Below are 27097 nucleotides of genomic sequence, written 5' to 3'. Positions count from 1 at the left end.
TACTGGATTACGTGCAAGTTCAGTTTTTAGAAACACATCAGTCCACGTTAAGATTGAAGAGTGAGATTGTGAGAACTGAAGATTCAGTAGTTTCATCACGCTGATCTTCTGCGTACGAGTCCAGTTTTAGTGTAGACAGCACTTACAGCTGTCTCTCGATTTGTCACTTGTGCCGCACACGTACAGACACAGTTATATAAAAAGTAATTTCTTTAAAGTGAATGCATTTAATCCGTATGAAAAGCCGAGGTCCTGATTTTGTGTGTGTGTGTGTGTGTGTGTGTGTGTCTGCTCTCCTCAGGTGTGTGTGTGGACCGGAGGATGCTGGGACGTGACTGATGAGCTGAACCTATGGCAGACGCAGGTGAGGAGAGACTCAAGCACACTGAAACGAAAGCCATGTCGTTCATCGTCTTTCATAAGCAGACTTTCATTAGTCCTGAGTGTGTGTGGCGTGGCTCGTGGTCCTCGCCGCGCAAATAACGGCAGGAAATAAATCATAATAAACGCATCTTTCTACTGATTGCTTCTGATCTTTGTCCCGGTCCTGGCTCTCTCGTGAGCAGCCGAAGTCCGGAGGTCGAAGGTCACTCTACATAGACGTCACTAATGTGCAAAGCTGATAAGCGCTTCCTGCGGTATTTGTATTAGCAAATGGAGAAAAATGATTAGAAAGAATATTAATATATAATATAATGTAAAATAAGCTGATGTTAAGCTCTTTCAGCATTTGCCATGTTTGAAAAAAATCACAATTAGAACTGCATTGATGATGGAAGTCAACGAGTCCAGACGCTCTCAAGAGATTCCGATTTTTTTCCTAATTAATGATGTGCTGATTAAACATCCAATTAATCGCAAATGAAATAGCAGTTTTAATACTTGCCAAAAGTTCATTTAAAAACATTGTGTTTAATGAGGAAAACCAATGGACATTACAGAAGATTGCTTTGATTCAGCAGAACTTTACTGTGTTCGTGACTTTCATTAGCTGCGTGTGACTCTTCAGAGGAAGCCCGGTCTAGACCTGCTTAAAAAATGCTGTGAGATTTACGGCTTAAGAAGAAAAGAACATTTTGCATCTTTTTTTAATGAAATGATGCTCTAAATATCTTCATGAGTGAGTCAATGAATCGTTATTTAAACTGAATCATTCACGTGAATGAGTCACAGAATCATTTACTCACCTGATTTGCTCAGAAACGTGGATTCATTCAGTAGTAAACCACCACTGTGTGTTGATCAGAGACTGTGACTTTGCTTGGAAATTGGAAATTTTATTTGTGAACCTGAGCAATATTGACAATATTCTGTCTGAAATCTTGATTATTGAACTGTTGCATGTAATCAGTGTCACGTTAGCAGTCATGCAGGTGTTTGGAGAAACAGTGTTCCTGCTCAGGTGATATCATACAGTATAAATATAAGAGGGTGATTTTTGACTCATGTCTAGACTTTTAGGTTCATTTTAGTGCAGTCTGATAGACTTCACCCAGTGTTGCCAGATTGAGCGGGTTTCCACCTAGTTGAACAGCTTTGAATTTGATTTTGTGGGTAAATATTATCTTGGGCAAGTAGACAAAATTTGGGCAAAGTTTGGCTGTTTTTAAACATATACATTTTTAATTGGAAAAAAAGTGAGAGATGGTTAACATACAAGCCCAAGTGTGCATAGACTGCTAACATTCTTAAACACACACACACACACACACACACACACACTGCAAGACACCGAGCTGATGCTGACGTCGTGCTTTTAGAAATATCTAAGGACCAGCAGACAGACGTGATGATGATGAGTGACGGGTGTTTAGAGCGATAACGGATCTGACACGATGATTACTGCAACTAATTTACTAAAAATCTGTCTTTATCTTTCAAGCGTTCCAGACTGGTATGTATCAAAGCTCATGGACTTGTTCATTTTGACTATGCAAAGTTCTATATTATATTCAACTTCCTCTATAGTTCTGTGTGAAATTACAGAGTATTTGATTATTATTATTATTATTGGTGGATTATTGTACAGTATGCATCAATGAATGACATAGTTTTGACTGTCATGGTGTGCGCATGAATGAGTGTGAACTATTGTTGCTTATTCTGATCGATTTTTGCATTTAAATGCAGACTGTTGGTTAAGTTCTTGATTTCCATTTTGACAGTGTCTACCTTGCATATTTTAATCGTGTTTGGCAATTGTTTTGAATGTATCTTCCTTCGTGAACTTTTGGGCTTGAAAACTGACTTCATCACAGTCAGTCGTCCTGCATCGTGATCATCAGACGCTGAGGTCTGAATATACGACGACGGACACGACTCATTATCATTTCCATAATTAATCACAGTAAATAAACAGCTCTAGATGAAATGCAGCTCTTCAGCATAAGTGAGTGTTATCTAATCTGCAGACGAAGGGGGTTTCCAGCAGCAGCTCAGATTATCTGCTGGTTCTGGGGCCCCGGGGCCTCTGTGTGACTGTAAGTGATAATAGATTAGATGGCAGAGCGGTGACCGCGGTCAAGCCTGGCGGATCCCTTCAGTCCAATCTAACGGATGAATCCAGTCCACAGCATTAAACTCTATTAGAGAGGGCTGAGCCTCAGCAGATCATTTTACGCTCACTTCTCCGTCGCTGGCTTCTCTAGCTCTGGGGAATTTGATCATCGGGACTCTGAGCCGATCCGCTCGCTATTAAAGCTTCCTTTGAGAGAAATTGCCAATTGATTCTGCTCTCAACAGAGAAGCGTTAGTGTGACGTCCAGAGAGAGACCGAAGAGGATTAGTTTCTGACCTTTGTGTCCAAAAAGGCCGTCTGTGATGAAAGCATCTGTGTTCTGTGGATACAGAAGAGCCGGGTTTTCAGTATTCATGCACTCATAAAGCATTTCCAACGCAGATTATTCGGTTTCTGAGAGCAGTGTGTGGGAGATCACAGGCCTTCGACAGTCATTCAATAGTGTCCATGCATCCCTTTCTCTCAAGTAATTTTTCTTTTAATATACGTTCTGAATTCTCTATTCTCTATAGAATTGCTAACAGGTCTTGTGTTGTGCGTCAAACAGTTTATTCATAAGTCAGTCTTCTCTGGGAGTCGGGTGAAAATGATGGTGCTGCTCAACAAACGGGAATGATCTATTATTAGAGTAAAAGCGAGGCCACCGAGATTATTTTCGGTTCTCCTGATCGTGACTCTGCAGTCCATTAACACTCTTCAGTCCTGTAGGTGCATCTGGGTCACGACACGCTTCGTTTTATTACATTAACATCTTCACTTATTTTGTTGTTTGTGCATATATGCTCAAAAATTCATGTTCTGCTTTCGTTCTGTCTGAAACACTCAGTGCTGAAGTTCTCATGTTATGCTAATCGTTTTATTTTTGGGGTCTCAAATGTTCAAAAAGGCACCTTGTTTTTCCTTTCATCCTCAAGCTCTGACTGAAGCCCCACCTTTCCAGGACTGTCAGGCTTTTCTGATTGGTCAGCTCAACTTCTCTTACTTGTGTTGACAGTGTAACTCTCTTTACTATAATGACCTTACGCTATCATATCTATGGCAGTCCGTATCGCATTTATTTATTTATTCCTTGATGTAGTGATGTCACACTGTTCTTTGAGGATGAGCCAAAGCTGACATAGACGGCCTTGATGCTCATTGGTAACATGGTGATGTAACTATGTCTCACAAATAAACATCAGGACTACAGATAAAGTCAAGTTGGCCTGAACTTCCTGTCACTTTGTAGATTGTTTACATGCACAAACCACACATACGATTTTTAATTAAACATCCACTGTTATGGTGTCTTGCATCACTGCACAAGTTGGAACAAGTATTAACTCCCTGTGAGGAAGTGTTGTGGAAACCTATGATCGATGTGACCCGTGACGCTGAGAATCAACGGTCTATTGATTCCTGACGCTGGGGTCAAAGGAAGGCTGTGAGAGACACAAACACTTCTCTTCCTGAAGCTTCACCTCCTCTCCTCATCTGTTCGTTCATCAGAAACAGCACAGGACACCTGTCTACTGCATTCAGTCGAGTAGAATGACTTTGCTTGTATCTGGTGAAGACCTGAAGATCTGGAGATCTTTATTTTTGTCTTGTATATCATTACGGTGTTTAATGTTAAGTTTAAAACCAGATTGATTATGAAAAAAGAAATGAAAATACATTACCCAAAATAATAATTATTATTATTATTATGATGTTGAAAACAGCGGAGCAGGTTTTTCAGTTTTCTTTGAAGAAAAGCATTTATCTGAAATAGAAATCTTTTGTAACATTATAAATGTCTTTAAATGTCACACCAGGAATTTCTTGGATGATAATAATATACTTTGGGTCTGGTTTTAAAGCCCGTCACAGGACTGAATCGGCCCTTTTAAGACTGATATCAGGCTCCTGGATTTGACCTGATCGATCACAGTATTCTCTCATCTCGTCTAGAAGCATGTGTTGTCTGCATGCTGTCTGCCTCGGGCACCACTCTTCTTCTACTATACACTTAAGTTCTGGTGTCCCTCAAGGATCTATTCTCGGCCCGGAACTGTTTCATCTCTATATGCTACCTTATGTGTTAAATAGACATGCCGTTTCTTTTCATTTGTACGCTGATGACACGTGAATTTATCTGCCTATAAAGCGTGACGATAAGCTTGCCTTTAAGTCTTTATTAGATATGCTTAGATGAATTGAAACTTTGTCTCGCTAATAATTTCTTAATGAGAGACGTGGAGGTGCTGGATGATTAGGAGAGCGATGTACAGCAGAGGTATCGGAGGAGAAAGAGGAGATGAGAACGTTCTGGAACCAAATCTTATCTGGTTCAATTAAGCAAATCATTCATGATAGAGTACCACCTGTGTTCAGAACCTGGGGGTTTGCTTCATAACAGTCTTAAGTTTGATAAGAAGATAAGTGCTGTGGTTAGGTCCTGTTTCTATCATCTTCATCTTTTAGGACAGGTTAAGTATTTTTTGCCTGGTAAGATCATTTCTAACATCATGACGGGACTATGGGAACTTAGATCTAGGGACTGAATTACTGTATGAGTGTCATGAACCACCTCTCTGTGGCTGAGAGGGAACCCTCTCCAGAATACTAACATTCAGAACTGCATTTCCCATAATACCTTACCCTAGACTGATTACCTGCCCAGGTGTACCTCATTAGATCAGCTATTTAAGCTGTGCTCAGTCTCTCAGTCTCTGTGAAGTCTTATCCTTGCCCTGGACTGGTAATGGCTTTCCGTGTTGATCTTGGACCGTTTCGCTGCTTGTTTGTTGCCTGCCTGTTGATCCTCTTCTTGTGTTCCTGACCTTGATTATATCTGGCAACTTTCGCCTGACTCTGGTTATGATTCTGCCGTTGACACTGTCTTTGTTGTTGATCTCCTGCCTGTCTGAGAGTTCTTAAAAAAGAGCTAGCAAACGACTCCTCATGACACCTAGAACTAGACTTAAAAACAGGGGTGATCACATATTTGCGGTCATTGGTCCCAAGTTATAGAAGAGCCTTCCACCCTGCATTAGATCCACTCAAAAACTGTTGATTTTTAAATCTGCTTCTCTGTGGCTTTCAGTATTCCATGATTGTCATTGACATTGATATTTTAGACTCCAGCTTTTTCCCTCTATTTTATTTTTTATTTTATGCTCATATTTTTATTGTTTCTATTGCCTGTCTGTTTTACTGTAAAGCAGTAAATTATACAAATAAACTTGTATTGTATTTATCACCCAAAAAAAAAAAATAAATAAATAAATATACACACTTGAAGTTAAATACTGACTCCAAACGTAAAATTAATAATAACAATATCTTATATCCAGTATCTTGGATCTTTGAATCATTCTGTTCATCAAAGAAGCTGTTTTAAATATAGTAATCATAAATGACATTGTTCTGCTTTTACAATGTTGTTCTATGTAAATGTATTTGACCCATTTTATTTCAGCTTCAAAAACATGCTTATTTGTGTTGTGTGTGTGAGTGTGAGAGCATGGCCCTTTCTACAAGTGTTTTTTATAGTGCAATGATTGCTTATATGCTCACATCACAGTCTCTTTAAGAAGAGCTCACACTGCCAGGGATTTTCCAAGACTAACTGCCCAGAAGGCATTCATTTTTAATGAGAGTTATAAAGCAACATGAGCATTATAATAATAATTTGGCCTGAGCATGACGGTATCCAAAAACTGACTTTCAGGTATTTTCAAGAAGTATAAAGTGCATATTTCCCTTTACACTGGAGATTAAAGACAGAGCGGATCCCAGAGAACAGGTCACATTTAACCAGATCTCAGCTTATTCACTACAAGCCAGGCTGCCGCTTTCTTCTTCTTTAATTTAATAACAGTTTTGAGTTTTTAGTACTACCGGGCAGAAGCACTCAAGAGACGAGAGCATTTCACAACAGCATGACGTAAGGCACACAGAAAGAGCTTTATGGCCGAAGGAGATGCCAGTCATGTCTATTTAGCTCACAGATCAATCATTTTATCTTGGAAAACTTGGAATATTAATAATTTTTTAATACATTTTGACCGTAGTTTTATCTGCCTGCTTTATTGACAGTTGGTAGGTTTGGGGTCAGGGGTTGGGTCACATGCTCATAAATGTGTAAAATACATAAAACTGTTGTGATTCTGTACACTGGAAAATCACACCAATAGTGGTATATGCAATTATATACAATTATCAGCCCTAAAGAGTGAGTGCGAAGGGGAACACATGACACAAACAACCAATGAGACACAAGGATCCAATCAGAACACGACACATGTACGAGGGTCACACAAGACGAAAGGAGTTCACTCAGGATCGCCACGATGTTCTGATCTTCTCTTCGTGCAGACGCTCAGAGTCCTGAATGTTAATGGTGTTGTCTTTGCTCACTTGAAGTGGTTTTCTGAGATCACGAGGGATGATGGGACGCCGCTGACAATGTTTTGAAGCTGGGATGCTGCTTCGAGCTGGTTTAAGTTAGTCCTTTGCTGGTTTATGCTGGTTTAAGCTGATCTATAGCCGGTCTCGTGTTGGTCGAGGACCAGATTAAACCAGCTCAAACAAGCATCCCAGCTTCAAAACATACCTAACCAGCACATGCCTCTGTCTGGTCTTAAAGCCTGCGCTGGGTGAGGGTTGTGTTATAGCAGCTTTTGAGGTGTTCATGTAATGACTTTACAGTGTGTGTGAGAGATCTGCGGGTCATGTCGAGTGGTTTATCAATCATCGGGATCACGATCAGTCTGGTTTCTGACTGTTTGCTGTGCAGTATGTATTCAGAAGCGGTAATGATGATTGATCTCTGAGAGATCCTGCTGTCACTGAATCATTCAGACTGTGGCGTGTGTGAGTTCAGACATCTCATGTTTAGAGGAGCTCACGCTCTCTTATATAAACTCTTAGTCAAGGTTTCTGTGAACATCTCATTTCACTCTAAGGGAAGGATGTGTGTGTGTGTGTGTGTGTGTGCAACATTGGTGGAAATGAGACGAAAAATAAGCTGCTGCAAATCACGTGCTGTTTGCTTGAAGTTCAGGAGAGAGGGAGCCGGGTGAAAGGTTGTTAGATGGATCCATCTCTCCGAGGACAGCAGAGGACTTCACAGAGTCTTGACGTCAGTTCAGTGTGAAAACACTCTAAAGGCTAATGTCAGGCTGCTCTCAGGTCTATTCCTCCAATTAAATGATATTGCTATTTATATGGCATTTCTGAATGAATGAGAATCACTCGTTCAGTTTTGCTCAGACCGGTTGATTTATTCACGAGTGAAACAAGACATCACTGACTGAATGAATGGCCGTTTTCTGCTTTACACAGCAGGGACTGACAGGGCTGATGTTTTATTACCGGTCACCGGATTTATGTGTTACTCCACGACAAGAGACCTGAGAGATTGCAGAATTATATATATATATATATATATCTATATATACGTATATATATATATATATATATATATATATATATATATATATATATATATATATATATATATATATATATCAGTCAAATATACTGATAAATGTATATTTTATTCATATTTTATTTTATGTCCTCTGTAGAGGACACTAGGACTGTTTTTCAAAAAAATTCTACACAATTGTATCTCTACACTGTATTTATTTATATAGTTAATGTACTGTTAGGACAGCATGTTGAAAAAAACTAATGTCATAATAGTAACCATTGCCCAGATTTTTATAATACTAATATATCCACAAAAATATTGGTATGGTTTATTTTTCTATTCAATTGGTATGTCTCCCAAAATGCACAATAAACATGCTTTTAGTCCTGGTGTCCTCTACAGTGGGTATAAAATAACAGAAAGTCATATTTGAATTGAAATACCTTTAAAATTTTCCTGCTTTGTGACAACAATTATTGTTTTTTATTTAAATGACAATTACAAAATATAGTAATCATATTTCCATAAAGATGTAAAGTTTTTCACTAAATGAATTTTAGCCATCTGTAAAGACCTAGTATCAGTTGTTCTCTCTGTAAAGGCCTGAATGTGCTCAGAGCAGGACATCCAGGATATATATATATATATATATATATATATATATATATATATATATATATATATATATATATATATATATATATATATAATATATAGAGTGTTGGGAGTAACGCATTACAAAAGTGACACAATTACAGTAATATATTATTTTTTGCCGTAATACAATTTTGGAAATATTATAACACATTTTAACCTGAAATAATGTGGATTTGGAGACCTTACACGTTCATTCCTGAGAGACTGAAGACCTTCGAAGACAAGAGAATCATCCCTACGTTAAAAATGCGACACGAATAAAACAGACAATTCTTCACAAATATTTCTGTGGCTATTAATTGTCGATCGTGATTGTGACGGCCAGAGTCTGTCCAGTCTGTTTTTCTCTTTCCTCTCTTTTATCTTCTTTTTTCTGGCTAAGTATGCAATTTGTTGTGCAGTTTGCACTATTGACCGCAATTAGGAGCAGCCCATTAACTGAAGTATCAGACTTCCTCTGTTTTTAGACTAAGCCTAATTAGAGAAGTGTCTCTGGCTCTCTCTTTCATGGTCTGAAGGTGATGAGGTGCCTGTGTCTCACCTCTAGCTGAGCATGTTAATGAGCTTGCAGGGGAATAACTGTCTAATATGCCTTGAGTGAAGGAAAAAACCTGTAATGTCGTTTGGCTTTACACTAGTCCTCTAAAACCCATTGCCCCTGGAGCAGCCATTGATGTCATGGTCTTACCAGAGATACTCGAGTCCTCCCAACCTCACACACACACACACACACACACACACACACACACACACAGTGTGTGAAACACATCGCATGCGCAGTGTTTCGTGAAGGGCATTGAAAGTGTTCATTAACTGACCAGGATATATTGTTGTCAAAATTGGCAACTGCTGATAAATATTACATTTATTGGTAGTTAGTTGTTATTTTATGGTTCCCATAGAAACCTGAGACTGGACAAGCTGAAAAAATAAGCTTCTTAATGCTATTTGAGCACAAAAAACAGCCTCCATGGGATAGTTAATTTCAGATTTCATTGTGAGTTCATAGGGCCTCATTCATTCAGACAGGTCTTGGTTTGTTTGAGCTGCCACCAAGTGAACAGACTTTATTTGAAAGGGACTTCGATACTCGCAATTATACTGTCTTTTTTTTCTACATTGATTTGAAGATTGCATGTAAAAGTATTTCAAGCTGAAAGCATAATCGAATACTTTCATTTAAGAAATAATCGCAATTAAATAAGTGTGATCATTTTTTTTCATCGATTGACTGCTCTAGTTTTTAGTGAAGCTAATTTTTTCAGTACATTATCATGCCTGGTATTTTTTGCATTTACATTTAGTCATTTAGCTTTTCTCCAAAGTGACTGACAAATGGGGTTTTTGCCACAAATGTCTGACCATTTGTAACTTAAACCGATTCTAGACACACATTCTGAAATCAAAGATTCAATATGAATATTTCATACACTGGCTGTGTGACTGTCTGACCGGTTGTAAGCACCTTGTGAGACCTTGGCTTTGATCCCAGCATGATTTATTCTGCTGTGTGGGTGTGTTGGGTCACAGTCCTGTGATGGAAGACTTGAGGAAGACTGTGGAGGAAGATCTTTACTGTTTAGTGTTTTTTACAACCACAAAATGTACCTTGTAGTTGATGTTGCCTTTAGGATGAAGTCAGTTTTTCTTCACACGTTCTGCATCTGGCGTGGCCTGCATGCTGCGGCACTGAAAGCAGAGCTCTGGCGCTGAGCCTATTTTTGAGAGCATCACGTGCAGCTCAGCAGAAAACACTCTGACTACGCACTCTGCAGGCTTTAATGAAGCAGCATACAATACTCAAGTACTCACACATTGTTTGTAAGGACTGCATGCTCCACAACCAGTGACACAAACACTAACCTTTCTGTTAATTAAGATGATTTATAGCTGTACTTTAGTTTTAGGGATCTATGTAGATTAATTATCATTTGGAAGTAAATGTTACACTCCTCATCATATAAATTAGTCTTCACGATAATCAGATTTGTAATGATTTCTAGTAGCTCGCTACTGACAGCCATTTTATCATTCATGGCCATGATGCGATTAAGTGCGGTTTCTTAGAAATCAGTTTATTTTCTGTATACAGGCATGGAACATGACAGAAGGGCTGTGAGTTAAAATGCAGCAATAACCTGCTGTTAATGCATTCTGCACCTCAACACAAGATGTGTGAAACAAGCCATGCTTTGCGGAAAAAAAAAAAACATCATATGCTGGTTAGGTGTGTTCTGAAGCAAGGCAGCTGGTTTGAGCTGGTTGAAGCTGATCCTGGGCTAGCTGCTTAAGACCAGCACATGACCAGCTTGAACCAGCTCAGTAACAACTATGGAGCAGCTTAAACCATCTCAAAGCATCTAAGGACCAGATAACAACCAGCTTTTAACCAGGTCAGGATAAATTAAGGACTAGCTTAAACCAGCTTATTGTCAGCTCAGGACCAGCATAAACCAGCTCAGGACCAACTAAGGACCATGAGTAGTTCATCTGCATGAGAGTTGTTATAAACTGTGCAGCTGTATTAATTGAGTGACAGTAGAAAGATAGGACTCACACACACACAGGTGTCAGGTGACAAAAAAAATCATAGATGATTGTGTGCTTGAGCAATGTGGATACTGATTGTTCCTCCTACATTCTTGTCTTCCAGGTCCCTTAGTGTGAATCTACCATGGACCCCGTGCTCTGTCAGATGCTGGTTCTGGGAATGGCTGTAATGATGGCCCGAGCATGCCCCAAGTACTGCGCGTGCCAGAACCTCTCTGAGTCACTGGGGACCCTGTGCCCGGCCAAAGGCCTGCTCTTCGTGCCACCTGACATAGATCGCAGCACCGTGGAGCTCCGCTTGGGGGGAAACTACATCCTTCGAATCACACAACAGGACTTTGCCAACATGACAGACTTGGTGGACCTTACGCTGTCCCGCAACACGATAAGCTACATCCAGCCATTTTCCTTCGGGGACCTGGAGACCCTCCGTTCTCTTCATATGGACAACAACCGTTTAGTGGAGTTGGGCCCGAATGACCTGAGAGGGCTGGTCAGCCTGCAGCATCTCATTCTCAATAACAACCAGCTGGGTCGCATCTCAGAGAAGGCATTTGAAGACTTGGCGCCGTCACTTGAGGATCTAGACTTGTCCTACAACAACCTTCAGGCTCTTCCCTGGCATTCAGTCCGGCAGATGATCAACCTGCACCAGCTGAGTCTGGACCACAATCTGCTGGACTACATTCCCGAGGGCACCTTTGTGGATCTGGAGAGGCTGGCCCGTTTGGACTTGACCTCCAATCGGCTTCAGAAGCTTCCGCCGGATCCCATCTTTGCCCGAGCACAGGATTCCGAGGCGATAACCACACCATTCGCACCTCAGCTCTCACTCAGCATAGGAGGAAACCCGCTTCACTGCAACTGCGAGTTGCTCTGGTTCCGGCGCCTGGAGCGAGATGATGACCTGGAGACTTGTGCCTCACCTCCCGGCCTGAAGGGCCGCTACTTCTGGAACATTCGAGAGGACGAGTTTTTGTGTGAACAGCCTCTGATTACTCAGCACACCCACCGCATGCTGGTTCTGGAGGGGCAGACAGCCAGTCTACGGTGCGAAGCCATAGGAGATCCCACCCCAACCATACACTGGGTGACCCCCGATGACCGACTTCTCGGGAACTCCTCTCGCACTGTGGTGTACCGCAATGGGACCCTGGAGATCCTGATCACCACTTCCAAGGATTACGGGACCTTCACTTGCATTGCAGCCAACCTGGCCGGTGAATCAACCGCTTCGGTGGAGCTGTCAATTATCCAGCTGCCCCACATAAGCAACGGCACAGGCCAGGCATCGCAACCCAAGTCCCGCCTGTCGGACATTACCGGCAGCTCCAGGACCAGTAAAGGCACTTCCAAAGGCCAGCAAGAGAAAGCAGTGTCTGTGTCTGAGGTGACCGCCGTGTCTGCCTTGGTCAGTTGGTCCGTCAGCAAGACTGCTCCCAAAGTCAAGATGTACCAACTACAGTACAACTGCTCAGATGATGAAGTGCTCATATACAGGTATGAAGCAGTTTGGTTTCTTTCACATTTTCTGACAGAGATACTGATCCCAGAAAAAGATGTCGCAATTTAGCAAATTATAGGGATCCAGGTGCGTTTTGATTTGATCGCTGTATGTAGTTTACTGGGAAATTGGTAGTGGTTGGATCTTTCTTTAGAAAAGACTGTCGTTGCTGTCAAATGTTTTATTGTTTAGGCCATACGCGGTGCATACATTTGTAAATTGTAGCTTCCTTTACTATGTCCGCTTGACTAAAACAGTATGTAGCATGCATCTATTCCCTTCTCTGTTGCTCTCATTCTCTCATGTCTGCTTGATTATTCTCTGTCTGCACAATGTAAGTGTATTCTGAGACTCCGTGGGTAGATCGTATGTCAGTCCTCTGCTCTTTGATGAGGTAACACTATATTACAGCAGCTGCTACAGTGCAGTATTGAAAAGGCAAATCAGACAGAAGAAAAATCAAATGTCTTCATGTCAGTTAAGCCATTCACCCATTAATATTTGAAGAAACTGTTCGGCTCAGCTCATTGGCAGTAATTTGGTATGGCATAGTTATCAGCGTTGTGCTGGTGCGAGAGATAAATTATTGACTTGTTTCTTCATAATGGTTCAATGAACTGCTCTGGGAAATGTTTTGAACAGCATAATGAGTAAATAAACTGTCACCGTGGCCAAGATTATGCTGTCATAAACAGCCGCAACGCGACAAGATGTCTAGCGTTAGCAATATTTCTATCAGTGCTCAAAGTAAAAACACAATAAAATCACAGCCTGCCGGAACGCTGAGGTTAACATCTCTCTGTCTGCATGCTCTCACAGAATCAAAAGAGCCTGAAACTGAGAGCACACACCTTGTGCTTTGATGATTTCTGTTTTCTTCATGGAAGGATGTGTCAAATTGGATGTTAGTGTACTTGAGGCCAGAGAGTTTTTGGTGTGCTAAGGTGTGACACTGTTTATGTAGAAACGAGATGCACGCTTGGATGATTTCTAGCCTGCTTCAGACTGCTTGAGGATTTCTGAACTATAATTGCATTTGCATTTGTTAGGATGACCTGTAACTGTGTCACTGGCATCCAAAATAACAATCGTTCAGTCAAATGGATAGTCCCTTATTTGGGGATTAAATATAAAAATATAGAAATCCTGACCAGGACGTGTCTGAGAAAAATGGCATGTATGCTCACCCTAATAAACAACATGTTTTCCACTTGGTGATGGGAAGCATTGAGGTCCTGTTGTCTCTAACCAGAGTGTTTGGTGTATTCAGGTGTTTCTTCAACCATAGACATACTTGCTTCTTAAAATTATTTAAAATAGTATTTTGTTGCTACTTTCATTGCTTGTATTTATTCTACCTATTTGACAAATAAGTATACTAGGTTTAGTAAATCTTTATGAGGGAGCGTTTGTTGGACCTAGTGGAAATGATGACACACCTGTGCCATATATGTCTTTTTGGCAGATTTTCATATAAGACTGTAATGAAAAAACAATGAATGGAAATATTTCTATGTATTCCAGGTAATGCTGAAATATTTCCATGTATGGCAAACTAAGGTTAATTTTTAAATATTTTTCAATATAATGCAATATTTGCATGGATCATATTTGGTTATGCATCAGTACATAAAACTATACGGCAATGAAGATTTCATGTAATAGCTTTAGTGAGAAACTCAGCTGTCAGTTTGCATTAATTTTTCATTTTATGAATGATATATTATTTGTGTACTGATGTCATATGTATAGAAGTAAATATATTTTCAAAATATATTTACATTTGAAACGCATTTAGCCAAAACAAATTATGAAAAAAAAGTGGCCTTCAAATGAAAAAAAAATGTTGTAATGTGTTAGTTTTAATTAAAAAATCAGAGTGGAAAAAAATAAATAAATAAAAAGAGAGGATGAGAAGAAGAAGATCTGAGAGGAGGTCTTTCTTTAGCGCTGATTGCTTACAGGAAATCTGAGAAGAGTGTCTCCATTCATTCTGCTGCCTGTTACTTGTGTTTCTCTTCTAATTAAACACAATTAACCTGTGCATGCTGACAGCCTAAAGCGGATCAACATTAGAGGCGGCGGAGTACAAGACAACATTCACAACAAACCCAATCCAGCTCTAACAAAGACTGCTAAAAGCTGCTCCTAAGAGTCGAGGCTGTTCACACAGTCTTCTGTTGAAGCCTGAAACAAACCTCTACAGAACTAAAATATAGCTAGACTCAAAGGAAGAAAAGCTCTGACATCCTGAGGCCAGCACTTTTATCCACGATGGAGGATCCTGGTTTAAATAACGGGAGACATGTGGATGTATCACATACTGTACGGACTGACCGCTGCAGGCCTCACACATACGCACTACTAAATAAACGCTTATCGCATTCACGCGTCGAGATGGTTTCAATATTAATATACGTCTGTGATATAGGATAGGCCATCTGCTCGTGACGGCAGCACAGATGGGTGGAAGAAATAAAGCCAATTACTGTTATCTGTCAGCTCAGCAGGGAAGAACTCAAGAGAAGTTAACATAAAAATAACTGTCCAGTGGTGTTTAGTGGACTGGTGAGCAACGCTTTCGGACGTTTGACTACTAGCGTAAAATCTGGTCTAGCTCGTAGCTTCTTGCGTGAAATAGTTGATAACAGGATTCAAACTGTTGCCAACAGAATCAGAACAAAAAATGCTGAAAAATAACAATTGCATGCATTAGCGCACTCACTGACTGTGGATGTCAAATAAAAAGCTTTCGTGACTCTAATACTGTCAAATCCAGTAACTAGGTCTTTCCTTCAGAAGTTGGGCCACTAGCAGCCAGCATCAATCGTTCAGTTCAGACGCTGCCGTCTTTGTGTGCAGTAAGCATCAGATGGCATCAGTTTATGAGGAAAGAGCAAAAATAGTGCATTCTGGCTATTGACGTCACACACGTCCCATGTGTGAATTAATGCTTGAAATCTAATCTGGCACATTTTTCAAATCTGATTTAAATTGGATTCCCAGCAATTGTGGTTTGAAAAAATGTCATGTTCTGTGATATCAGGTCAGAAGTGGTTTTTCATCATTTCAGATGACATGCAAGTGCAAAGTGCTCATCCTCTCATTTCCTGCTCCGCATAAAAAAAGCATCTGCTAAATGAATAATGCTTTGGAAATATTGAAGTTATGACTAATAAGAAAACTATCTTTATCTGAAACATGGCATAAACACTGATTTACAATACAGGGAGTTAACTAGTTGCTGCTTCATCATCCTGATCACAGCTATTCTTCCCGTTCCTCACGCTTTAGACCGCAAGCATTCTCTCCCAGACTCATCTCAAACCTCTGAGTGGGTCGCAAGCCCCATCCTCTCCATGATCTGCAAGCCGAGATCATCATTTGCATGGAATCCTCGCTCCTCTTTTATTCATATCTCGATGCTCCTCGGTGCTTCTGCCACACGTCTTCGTGTGAACAGTAGCCAATTCAATTGTGCAGACAGCCAAGATTTTTCCAATATATTCACTATTAATCTAAATTATGATAAACTCTGAGCCTTCAGCTCTTCCGGCATCTGCTAACTCCCCGTCGCTCTCCGTCATGAGAATTCTCCTCTACAGCTTCAGACAGCAGCTCCTCCTAGCAGCGGCCAACACACTTCACAACAAGCCTGATTGACAGGGGATCTGACCAATCATAACGCAATCAGAAATCAGAACACTTTATTGTCTCGTCAGGTCACCAACAGAAGAAATCTTATCTAGTATAGAATACACTAATATAGTCATATATACAATTAAGATTAAATATTATATAGTATGACAACAAATCATACAGGACTTGAGTTTATTTCAATTTGAATAGATCCATATTACTGCCATATTACTACCAATTACTACCAAAAACATAGTCTGATGTTTATCTTCAGCTATTTCATGCTCAAGTAAACATGGAAGATGATCAATGCCTCCTCCAGTGCTCCAAAGAAGCCTACTTTCCATGAGTCAGTATGGACTCTTTCAACTTCCAATTTCAGTTCAGATTGGTTTATCCTAATATTTCAGATTGTCTGGTCTTGTGTAAACTACATATAGTTAAGACCATAAACTCTGCACCTGGTTAAAAGTATGGTAGAATCTGGTAAAATGTGGTAATCTTTCTGATTTATTCCTTAGTCTTTCCCATACTGTGGAAAAACATAATGATGTAACAGAAACTATGCACTCTCTTTTTTCTAGCACTTTTGATACAGTTGCTCCTTTACCCTTAAGAAAGATGAAAGAAAACAATCTGACTCAATGGTATCATGAAAATACACGCACCGTAAAGAGAGCAGCGCAGGAGGAGAAAAACAAAACCAGAAGTATTTTGTGTAGCCTGGCGGGAGAGTATCCTGTATGACTTTATGAACTACTTTACTTCCAAGATTGATACCATCAGAGATAGAATTGTAACTATGCAGCCGTCAACTACAGTTTCACATCAGTTAGTGAGCTATAGATCCCCTGAGGAAAAATTACACTCTTTCTCTATTATAGGAGAAGAAGACTTGTACAAACTTGTTAAATCATCTAAACCAGCAACATGTATATATACCATCTAAACTATTAAAAGATCTGCTTCCAGAAGTCATAGATCCTATTTTGAACATTATTAATTCATCATTGTCATTAGGATATGTTCCCAAAACCTTCAAACTGGCTGTAGTTAAGCCTCTTATTAAGAAACCACATCTTGACCCCAAAGACTTCATTCAAAGAAATCTCCCTTTTCTGTCAAAGATACTAGAGAAGGTAGTATCCTCACAACTATATTCATTATTGAATAAAAATGGTATCTGCAAGGATTTTCAATCAGGATTTAGACCATAGTATATGAGGAGGTAAGTGAAATATGGAGTACCTCAAGGCTCAGTGCTCGGTCCATTACGTCACGGCCCAGTGATACACAACAAACTGAGAAACTTAACAGAATGCATAGTCCATATAAAAAAATGGATGACAAGTAACTTCTTAATGCAACATTCTGAAAAAACAATTGTGCTAATTATCAGATCTAAAAACCCCTCATATAATAATCAAGAACACTAACACTCGATGGGTGCTCTGTTGATTCCTCATCATCGGTTAGGAACCTAGGTGTGCATTTTTCCTTTAAAAAGCCATGTTTCTGGTCTTTACTAGAACTAGGAAGTATGATCATATTAGCCCGGTTCTGTCAGCACTGCACTAGCTTTGAGCGAGCTGTTAGCACATTATAGTCTTCACAAAACTACGGCTGTTTGATAATACCTAGAATATCCAAATCTCCCTAACACTGTTCGGGAGTTTTTCCGTTAACTTTACTTAATGTGTACAGATATAGTAATCTTTACTATTCACATACATTTCCTTACACTCAAGAATCATTGATTGATTTGAGTGCCAGTTTTTCAGGCAGGGCAATTCTTAATAAAATTGTCATTCTTTTCCTCCTCTGCTGCAGTTATCTTTCTCTTTTCTTGTTGCGTTCACTCATTTTCAGATGTCTTCTTAAATGTTGAAAGATCTTAAATGTTGAATTCTCAGTACAGCTGAAAAAAGCTAACTTCATAAATTGATGTTGATTTTCCTAAAATGTTTTAGTTTTTATCGGTGTTATAGTGATTAGCGTTCCCGTGGTTAGCCACTTGGAACTTCATAGATTTGTTTTGTAACTCATTTCCAACTGCTGCAGCAATACATCATGAAATGAGTTATGTGGTGTCAAGAAAAGAGAGGCAGTGAAAGCTTGGTGACCTAAAGAGGTGACCTGACTTTTAATTCATTCATTAGCTAGACTCTTTTCATGTTCGGTAATGGTGTTTTAGAATTTTATTGTTATTCATAAACTTTTAATTGTGTTAATGATGTAATGCTTTAGTATTTGTGGCAATGTCTTGTAATAGACCTTGCTTGAGACACATGCAAACTTTTACATTTAAATTTCATTTATTTTTATTAATTAAAACTATTTCATTTGCTTGTACTGTTGATATGAGACAGCAAATGCAATTGAAAAAAAAAAAAAAAAAAAAAAAAAAAACATTAGCATAATCGTTCTGACCCTTTGTCTAAAAAGATCGTTTTTAAGCCACTTATATCATTGGCTAATGTTACTGCATAGGAAACACTATCAGCAGAGTTTGACAGCCCTGCTTTATAATAAATCTTACTACATGCTTTTTTAAGTAATCCTGTCTAATAAGATTTTACAGTGAAGTGAATAATGAACTTGTCGACATTTACTAAGTGGGTGTGGGTTTGTGTTTGTGTGTTTGCAGGATGATTTCTCCTTCCAGTAAGGCCTTCCACGTCACCAACCTGGTCTCAGGGACTCTGTATGACCTGTGTGTGCTGGCGGCCTGGGACGACTCCGCCACGACCCTGACTGCCACTAACGTGGTGGGCTGTGTGCAGTTCTACACCCGGGATGAGTACCCGCAGTGCCAGTCTCTGCACGGCCAGCTGCTGGGAGGCACCATGATCCTGGTGGTGGGCGGCGTTATCGTGGCCACGCTGCTGGTGTTCATCGTCATCCTCATGGTGCGCTACAAGACAGGGGACGGCCAGACCCCCAGCAGCAAGCTGAGTGGCGTCAGTGAGACGTACTCGCAGACCAACGGAGGGAGGCCGGGGCAGAACGGACTGCCTCTGCTGGCGCCCAAGCCCAAGGTCGGCACGCAGGACGAAGCAGTCGAATTCAAGTGCGGTTCCCTCCAAAGCAGCTTGTCCTCTTCCTCCTCCACTTCCTCCTCGGGCTCCCACAATCCCCCGTCCTACAGCCCCAACAGTGCCCTCGCCAGCATCTGGAGGTCCACGCCTCCCAAGCCCCGCAACAACTTAGACCAGCTTCTAGGGGCCTTCACGTCGCTGGAGCTCCGGGGCCAGGCCAAGGAGCCGCGAGCGCCCGGCGGTTCTGCGAGCACGGCTGCCGCTTCAGCCCCAGCGGGCCCCACTGACAAGGAGCCTCTGTTGGGCCGGACGCTGGACTCGAGGCTCAGCAAGCTGCTCATGCTGCCTCTGGACTCCAAACCCAAGAGGAGCCACTCATTCGACATGGGCGACTTCACGGTGTCCACGGCGCAGCAGCTGTGCTCGTACCCGCGCCGCATCAGCAGCATCTGGACCAAGCGCAGCCTGTCGGTGAACGGCACGCTGCTGCAGTGCGACGAGGACGGGGACAGTGCTGGGAGCAAAGGCACCCTTGAGAGCTCTGAGTGGGTGATGGAGAGTACTGTTTAGGGACAATATAACCTCATCATGCATGACTCTGAATATGTTTTTTATTATTGCTATTCGCCTTGCCATATCCAGAACAGACGCAGCATTCAGGGGGTGAATTCACGGAATGGTCGCACCACGCTAGCTTCACTATTTCAGCAAAAAAACCTGTCAAACCTTTCTATTGGACCTCAGTTTGTCACACGAACATGCCCAATTTCTAAGTAGAGTAGACTCATTGTAGCTTGTGCTTTAAAATAGAATTTTTTTATGCATACATTGTAACCACGCTAACTTTGAATACACATCTATATTGGATTAGTTTCGCAGCAATCAGTTATTCCACAAGAGACAGAACAAAGGTTTTGCAGCAACAAGAGATATAAAAGTGTTATAAAATATTAATTATCAGCCATAACTTTTCCGGCGTCTGCTCGAAAGACCGAACTGACACTGGGCATGGATGAATATAGACCGTCCCGGTCCTTCAGTTTCCCTTTCTGAATGATATATATATTCAGTGCTTGCTGCTGGTTATTTCCTCTCAGGCAGACACACACCTGCTGGTTGGTCACTTGTTTTTTGCAGGGATGCTTCCGATACCTGGGATTCAGTATTGGCCGATACCAAGAACCGATCTGATACTAAAGTAAAATTTAAAAAAGTGCTGAATTACCTAATAAACCGTATGCATCCCTGTGACTAACCGTGTTCCATACACAACAATGCTAGGCACAGATGACGTTTTTAGGTTGGAAATGGTCGTTTTTTAAATGTTGATTGTGGCTCTCTCACCTGAGACAGACAACATAGACAGTGATGATCTATTCATTTTAGTATTTTAGCATTTTAAACGGTCATTCTTTAACAAACTAAACATTAACTATAACGCTGTTATTTCAAAGCCAACTATTCATTTAAAAACGTTAGGTTGTCTGTCCTCATAAAAGCACACAATGTAAATAGTGCACACAGGAAATGAATGTTAACTTCTAGTTATGGTACTTTGTAATCAGTTTAATGTCAAATGTAAATAGGCTAATTGTAAATGCTAAATTGTAAATTAAGTGGTTATTAAGCTGATTTGAGCCATCAGTCATACAAAAGAATGAATATCATACCTTCAAGCAAATCCTTTCCCAGTTATGTGATTTATTGGTACCGTACTTTTATTTCACGTGTTGCTCGTAGATTCAGAGCTTCTTAAGTATAAACGCCTCGTCCATTTGGAGCCAGGCGAAATATAAACAAGGCTTTAGTGCAGTGATATACAGCACGGTAACATCTGGCACGACAGGATGGTTAGCTTTTCTGAGGTGAGACACTTTTTATTACATAACAAATGACCCAAATAAAAACTGAATAATGACACTGACATTAAGCCTAAGATTCAGATACTGAATCGGGAAAGCGCTCTTTTTTTTTCAGGCATCTGTCAGAAGTGCCAATAGCATTCATGCATGTCTTTTTAAAATAAACGTCGCCTAGCAATTGTAAGTCAGATCGGGACAATTGTCACGATACCCAACCTAGAAATGTATCGGATCAAAGCATCCCTAGCTCTTTCTTGTTGGTTTGGTGTGTCACGGCCTTTACATGATCTGCACAAATCCTGAAGCTGTGCAGAAGAGACGTCGGTGGTCGTGATTCATTCAGCGAATCCCCCCAGGCTGCTGTGCTGACTCATTGGTGTGTGTGTGTGTGTGTGTGTGTGTGTGTGTGTGTCATCTTCATGTTGTATTTGTGTCTGAATCGGACAGGTTGGCATGAATGGGGGATAAACTCTTGCGCTTATGCGGATTTTCAAAGCTGGTACAGAAATTGAGGAAACTGTAGCAAACGGCCATGCCAGCAGTTTCCCTGAGCTGCGTAAAGACTCTGAATATCTTCATCTGCAACACTGTTTATATGTGTAATGAATCAAAAAATTTATATCTTTTATATCTTGTTGGTCAAATGCTCCTCTTTCTTGATGAAAGAGAATTCCTGAACCTTCACGGCATTTATCTCACTCCCTTCAACTTCTCGTTTACTCACTTTTGAGAAATCATGTGTACGGTTTCAATGAATTCTCAGATATTGGAAGCCGTCTGTTTACGTGTGATGTTTTTCTATATTCCTGTATTTACTAAGGTGATGGAAAGACGTGAGACAATAATGAAGATATCTTGAAACGTGTCTGTTGTGTTATTTTAAGTCTCTTGATAATGTAAAGTGACTTTGTGTGATTTAAAACGGTGGTTATCTCACAGGGGCCGGAGTCCACTCAGGGGCCTCCACTAACTTCCAGTGAAAACATACGTAGAAATGTGTCCATGTTTAACACTAAAGTAATGCTCAAGCAAACCACTAATGATAAGGACACCAACATTTAAGTCATTTTTAAAATAGCAGACCGTAACAAGGACAATAAAAGTATAAACTTATGTCAAACTGACTTCATCAGAGAAGAAACACCAGTCCAGAGAGGGAGAAAACACACAGTTTGATGAACAAAACACAACTGAAGAGGAGTTTCTGATTAGAATAGACTTGTGTCTGGACTGGTCTTGTTGGGCCGTGTTCAGCAGAAACACAACGAGAACGCCAAGACATAAACAGTCAGGTGAGTGATGTTACTTGTTTTGTTTTTTTTACTTTTCAGAGCAGTTAGGCCTTATCTGGAGGCATTAGCTTGAGCAGTGTGATTCGATTCAGTGTTTGGGGATGTCCATTCATTTGTGTTCTCATTGAAGCTGAGACTCCCCGACAGCAACCTGCAAACTGTAAAAAGGACATTAATGGTAGATGTTTTGTAGGTGAACAGTATTTATTCATTTTGATTAATTCCCATCAAGTCTTCTAGAGTTTTGAGATGCAGCTTTTAGTTGCTGTCAATGTGGAACCAATACAATTTCTCTATGTCCAGAATTACCCGATCATTTTTATAATGTTAAAATACTATTATATGCCATCAGTGGTTTAACCCTAACATTATGAAGTTACGAGAATACTTTTTGTACGGAAAGTACAATGAAACAAAAATATTTTTGTATTTTATTAAAAGATCCTGCACCGTGAAGTTAACATAGCTCCATTTTGTAGATCATCCGCTGGACAGACATTATATACTCAGTTCTGTGTTAGACAATGAGAAGATACATCTTGTACATGTATTTATGCTTTGATTCTTACAAACAGTTTATCTTTTCATTGTGTCTAACACAGAACAGTCCAGAGATGATCACAGTGCAGAATCTTATAAGAAAATAATTATTTTTGTTTAATTTCCATACAAAAAGTATTCTCGTAACTTCATAACGTTCCGGTTGAAGCACCGACGGAGCGTTCAGACGACGTCTCGTACTTTCCTCTGAGAGTGTAATTGTTCAGCAGTCAATGGGACAAGAATATCTTTAATCTTGAAGACAAACAAAGCGTTTACGGGTTTGAAACAACATGAGGGTACGTGACTGATGACAAACTTCACTTTGGGCTGGAGTAACCCTTTAACCTTGAACAAAAAAAAGAAATCAGAAAATATCTAAAATGTTAAACTATTAAAGTGCAAAATGTGAATAAAAAGTTGTTATTGTAGCTCAGTGATTCAAAAGTAGCACTGATGTGTTTCTTCTCACAGCCTAGACTAGACGTCCGTAGACAGTCCTGATCTGAGTCCGCTGCTTTCTGTCCCAGTAAAACCACCGCAGATAAACCTGACAAACACGCTCAGACGTTCATCACTTTCACGTAACGGTTGCAGATTGTTCTGAGAAACGATGCTTATATGTCATACGATACTGTGTTTCTTGTTATCAGTATCTCCCGGCCCTGCCTTGTGCTGGGGTCAGCCCTGGGTCGGTCGTGCCTAGGGAAGCCATCCCAGACAGACATGATGTCATCTGACAAAACACAAAGAGTCCAGATGAAAGGAACATTCATCATGGCTTCTGATAATTGACCTCACAAACAGAAACCTGAAGCCCGGCGATCTGCTGAAGATGGTGGTATTGTGTTCTTCTATCCGTGCACCTCTGACCCAAACCTTCACGAGCTGAGGAGCAAACAGATCAGTGATGGCTTCAGCTCGCTGCTCTTGGGTTTGAGCTCAGGGTGGCTTCGTTTCAGACGTGTCGTGACTGTCTTTAGGAACGTGTGATTAATGGAGCTCAAGTCCTGCTCTTAGCCCAGCAATTTAATCATTGTCTTATAAAACAGGCCAGAAGCCCTCATCCGGTGACCGGGACAAGACTGGGCTTTTAGAAACGCTCACGGGAGACTGCTTCCAGTCTTCTTCGGTGCTGGATCACACGTGTTGTGTTGATGATTGATCCATCAAAATTTTTTTTGATGCTCCTGGGAGTCTCCAGCATCATTCAGACATGATTCAAGAAGTCTTTCAACTCCAGATCACATCCTTCATTTGGAAGCATACTGTTTTGAATTGATATTTCATTATAATAACAAATGTGATCATACAACATTTCCTGGAAACATTACATGGAATTCGTAATCAAACTTGACACTAATAGAATATTTCATACATTTTTTAGGACTTTCCGTGATGAGTGAAGGTTTTTATTCCCCCAGAAATGTAAAATTGACTCCAAAAACTTGAACATGAAACAGACAAATGAAATGTTGTGTAGCTCTAATGAAGTTCTTGAGTGAGTGATGTGTTTTTCTGTGAATGTCGGTTCTTGTTTCTGTGATTTGGCCAAACTCAACAGTTCAACAGCAGAATCACGCAGAACGTGTTCCTGGACCAACATCTCTGTTGACTCTGGAACAACGTTGTGATTAACTAATCAGATTTGAAGAACCAGGCTTGCAATCAGTGTTTGGCGCTTGTACATCAGTGTTATTCATCATTACTCGTGGGTAAGGTTAGGTTTAGGTGTAGAGATAAAATGTTGACCTAGACACACGAGGAAATCAGGACGAGCTGTGAATCACAGATCACGAGCAGAAGTACGTGCAGTGCTGCTCTCTTGTGGACAGAAGGTAAGCATTTCTAACTCTTCCTCCCGGGTTCTCCTTTTCATAAGACTGCGTGCCGATTGATGAGAGCAGGACTGATTTCAGCTGTTGTGTACGAATGATAAAACCTCACACGTTTCATAGAGTGCTGTCATCTGAGAGCTTTTCTGCTTCCCTTTTGCTTTCCATCCAATAAAGAAACACTCGAGTTCATCTTCTGTCCCTGCGTCTGGTGTTGATGACACAATCATACTGGAGTTCAAGCCAAATCATAAGCAGTATCAAACTACAGGCTGCACAATAAAAGATGTCACTCTCTTTTATTTGACCTCAGTTTCCTGGCTGTGTTTGGCGACAGCATCTCCGGCTCTTTCTGTCAGAGCATGCTAATCGTAGGCTAATGTTTTCTTACAGCTTTCAGACAAGCGTTTAGCTAGGTAAAGTCCTTCAGCATAATACTACTGTACATATAAAGAGTTTATGATCGTTTTAATTTGTCATTGAGTTCATTCATTTATTTATTTATGACCAAAACTATTTTGCAAAAGAGATATAAATTCATTTTTTGGTATTTTTGCATGTATTTTCTGCACCTAACATATGACATACATAAACAATAAGTGTAATAAATACATAAAAAAAAAAGAAACATGATACACAGCAGTACCAGCTGACAGTGAAAAAGTCCAGATGTAGGAAATGACCAGCTGATGGCAGCAGATGCTGTTCTACATTACATATCAGGAGAGCTACAGGCTTAGACCAGTGAGGAAACTTCTAACCTTTTAAGTTATTGGCAGCAGAGAGACATTCACAAACTAAACTGAGGCCGAGGCGCAGAGTTTGATCAGTCTTTTGTGGAAAGAGATCAGGAACACATGAAAGTGGTGCTTGATGCTGTACTTTCTTGTACCGACCAAGACATTTCATTGTGTTTTCACAAGAGAATACAATGAAGCATTAACCAAAGGAAAGGGTTTTGTAATAGTTCTGTTTGCTTTCAGATGATGAGGAACTTGAAAGCACTTTGAGCAGCTCCCTGAAGTAAAACAACGGTGAACTCATCATCGCTGAGCTCGTATACTTCTGGAATGACTTTTCCAGTGGATTTAACTCATTTTGAGTCTTCTTCTGCTATAATGAGCCTGAGGGCCCTCGAGGATCTACACTGGGTTCAGTCTTATTTGACATCTAGCTTACATCCTAACACACTAATACACTTCTATGATTCAAATCCTTTAAAGGATTGTTAGGCCGTTGTGTTTCATGTTTTGTGAGGACTCTCCACAAGTGTAATGTTTTTATACCGTACAGACTGTATGTGTTAATGTTCTGCTCCTTACAGGAAACCCTACAGGAAAATGTAATCATGTGTTTTATAAGCTTGTTTCCTCATGGAGACCTAAAAAATGTCCCTTTATTTCCCTTCAAAAGGTAAAGGTGGGGGATGCTCTGGCTGTAAAAAAGTTATAACCAGGCTTTTTTGGGTCACCTCTGACTTCCAGAGAAGGAAAAAAAGCACTATGGGAATCAATGGTGACTCAAAACAGTCTGGTTACAAACTCTCTTCTAAATTTCTTTCTTTGTGTTCGGATGAACAAAGAAATTCATACATGTTTGGAAACACTTGAGAGTGATTTAATGATGATTTTCATTTCAGAAAGACTGAAGTGAGAGTGAGTTTATTCAAGTAAGACTCCTTCCATCCAGCTTGATGTTCTTTGTAGTGCTGACGAGCATACTTTATAAACTCTGGGCTTAGAAGTGGCTCCCCACTATTAAGAAACACTGGATTACTGTAAGTCACTGTATTACAGTGTTTCTCATTCCTCAGTCCAGACGGAGAAGAAAAAGAAAAGATTTCCATTAAAATTCAGAATCAAATATGTTATTGTTTCTGTGTGTGTGTGTGTGTGTGTGTGTGTGTGTGTGTGTGTGTGTGTGTGTGTGTGTGTGTGTGATCAAATGGACACTCGTATTAGCAAACCGCTTTAGTTCCATTTAGTCCATTAAGATCTGTAAAAAGGTTTTAATGAGATTTTCCCAATTCTTAACACCCTTCTGTTATAGAACAGCTCATGAACTCTTCACATTAAACCTCGTGCCCCTTTCGATGCATCTAAATGTCCTTTATGTGCTCATCTTTTCTATTCATGGATATAAATGTGATTGGTTGACCTCTGACTGATGTAGTATATCAGGACATGTACATTTGGTTTAAAAAATCTTTTCCGATTCCCATTCAGTCTTCTGAAGCTCATCACGATTCATTCTCATTCATT

At 40.3% G+C, this 27097-nt stretch overlaps 1 protein-coding gene across 3 annotated transcripts in view; it reads left to right on the top strand.

The window, feature by feature from the left end:
- lrfn2b (leucine rich repeat and fibronectin type III domain containing 2b) overlaps positions 1 to 22034 on the top strand; it is a 53221-nt gene extending 31187 nt beyond the window's left edge. For 2 of the 3 annotated variants that reach the window (XM_043219378.1, XM_043219379.1), the window contains exons 2-4: positions 302 to 364; positions 11230 to 12626; positions 18917 to 22034. In XM_043219378.1, the coding sequence (XP_043075313.1) occupies positions 11251 to 12626; positions 18917 to 19877 (2337 nt within the window). In that variant the 5' untranslated portion in view covers positions 302 to 364; positions 11230 to 11250 and the 3' untranslated portion in view covers positions 19878 to 22034. The remainder of the gene's footprint in view (positions 1 to 301; positions 365 to 11229; positions 12627 to 18916) is intronic. The other variant, XM_043219380.1, reaches the window with a different exon arrangement.
- The last annotated feature ends 5063 nt before the right edge of the window (positions 22035 to 27097 follow it).

The sequence above is a fragment of the Puntigrus tetrazona genome, chromosome 20, assembly GCF_018831695.1.
Source record: "Puntigrus tetrazona isolate hp1 chromosome 20, ASM1883169v1, whole genome shotgun sequence".
Taxonomy (NCBI): domain Eukaryota; kingdom Metazoa; phylum Chordata; class Actinopteri; order Cypriniformes; family Cyprinidae; genus Puntigrus; species Puntigrus tetrazona.
This window is presented reverse-complemented; position numbering and strand designations above follow the sequence as displayed.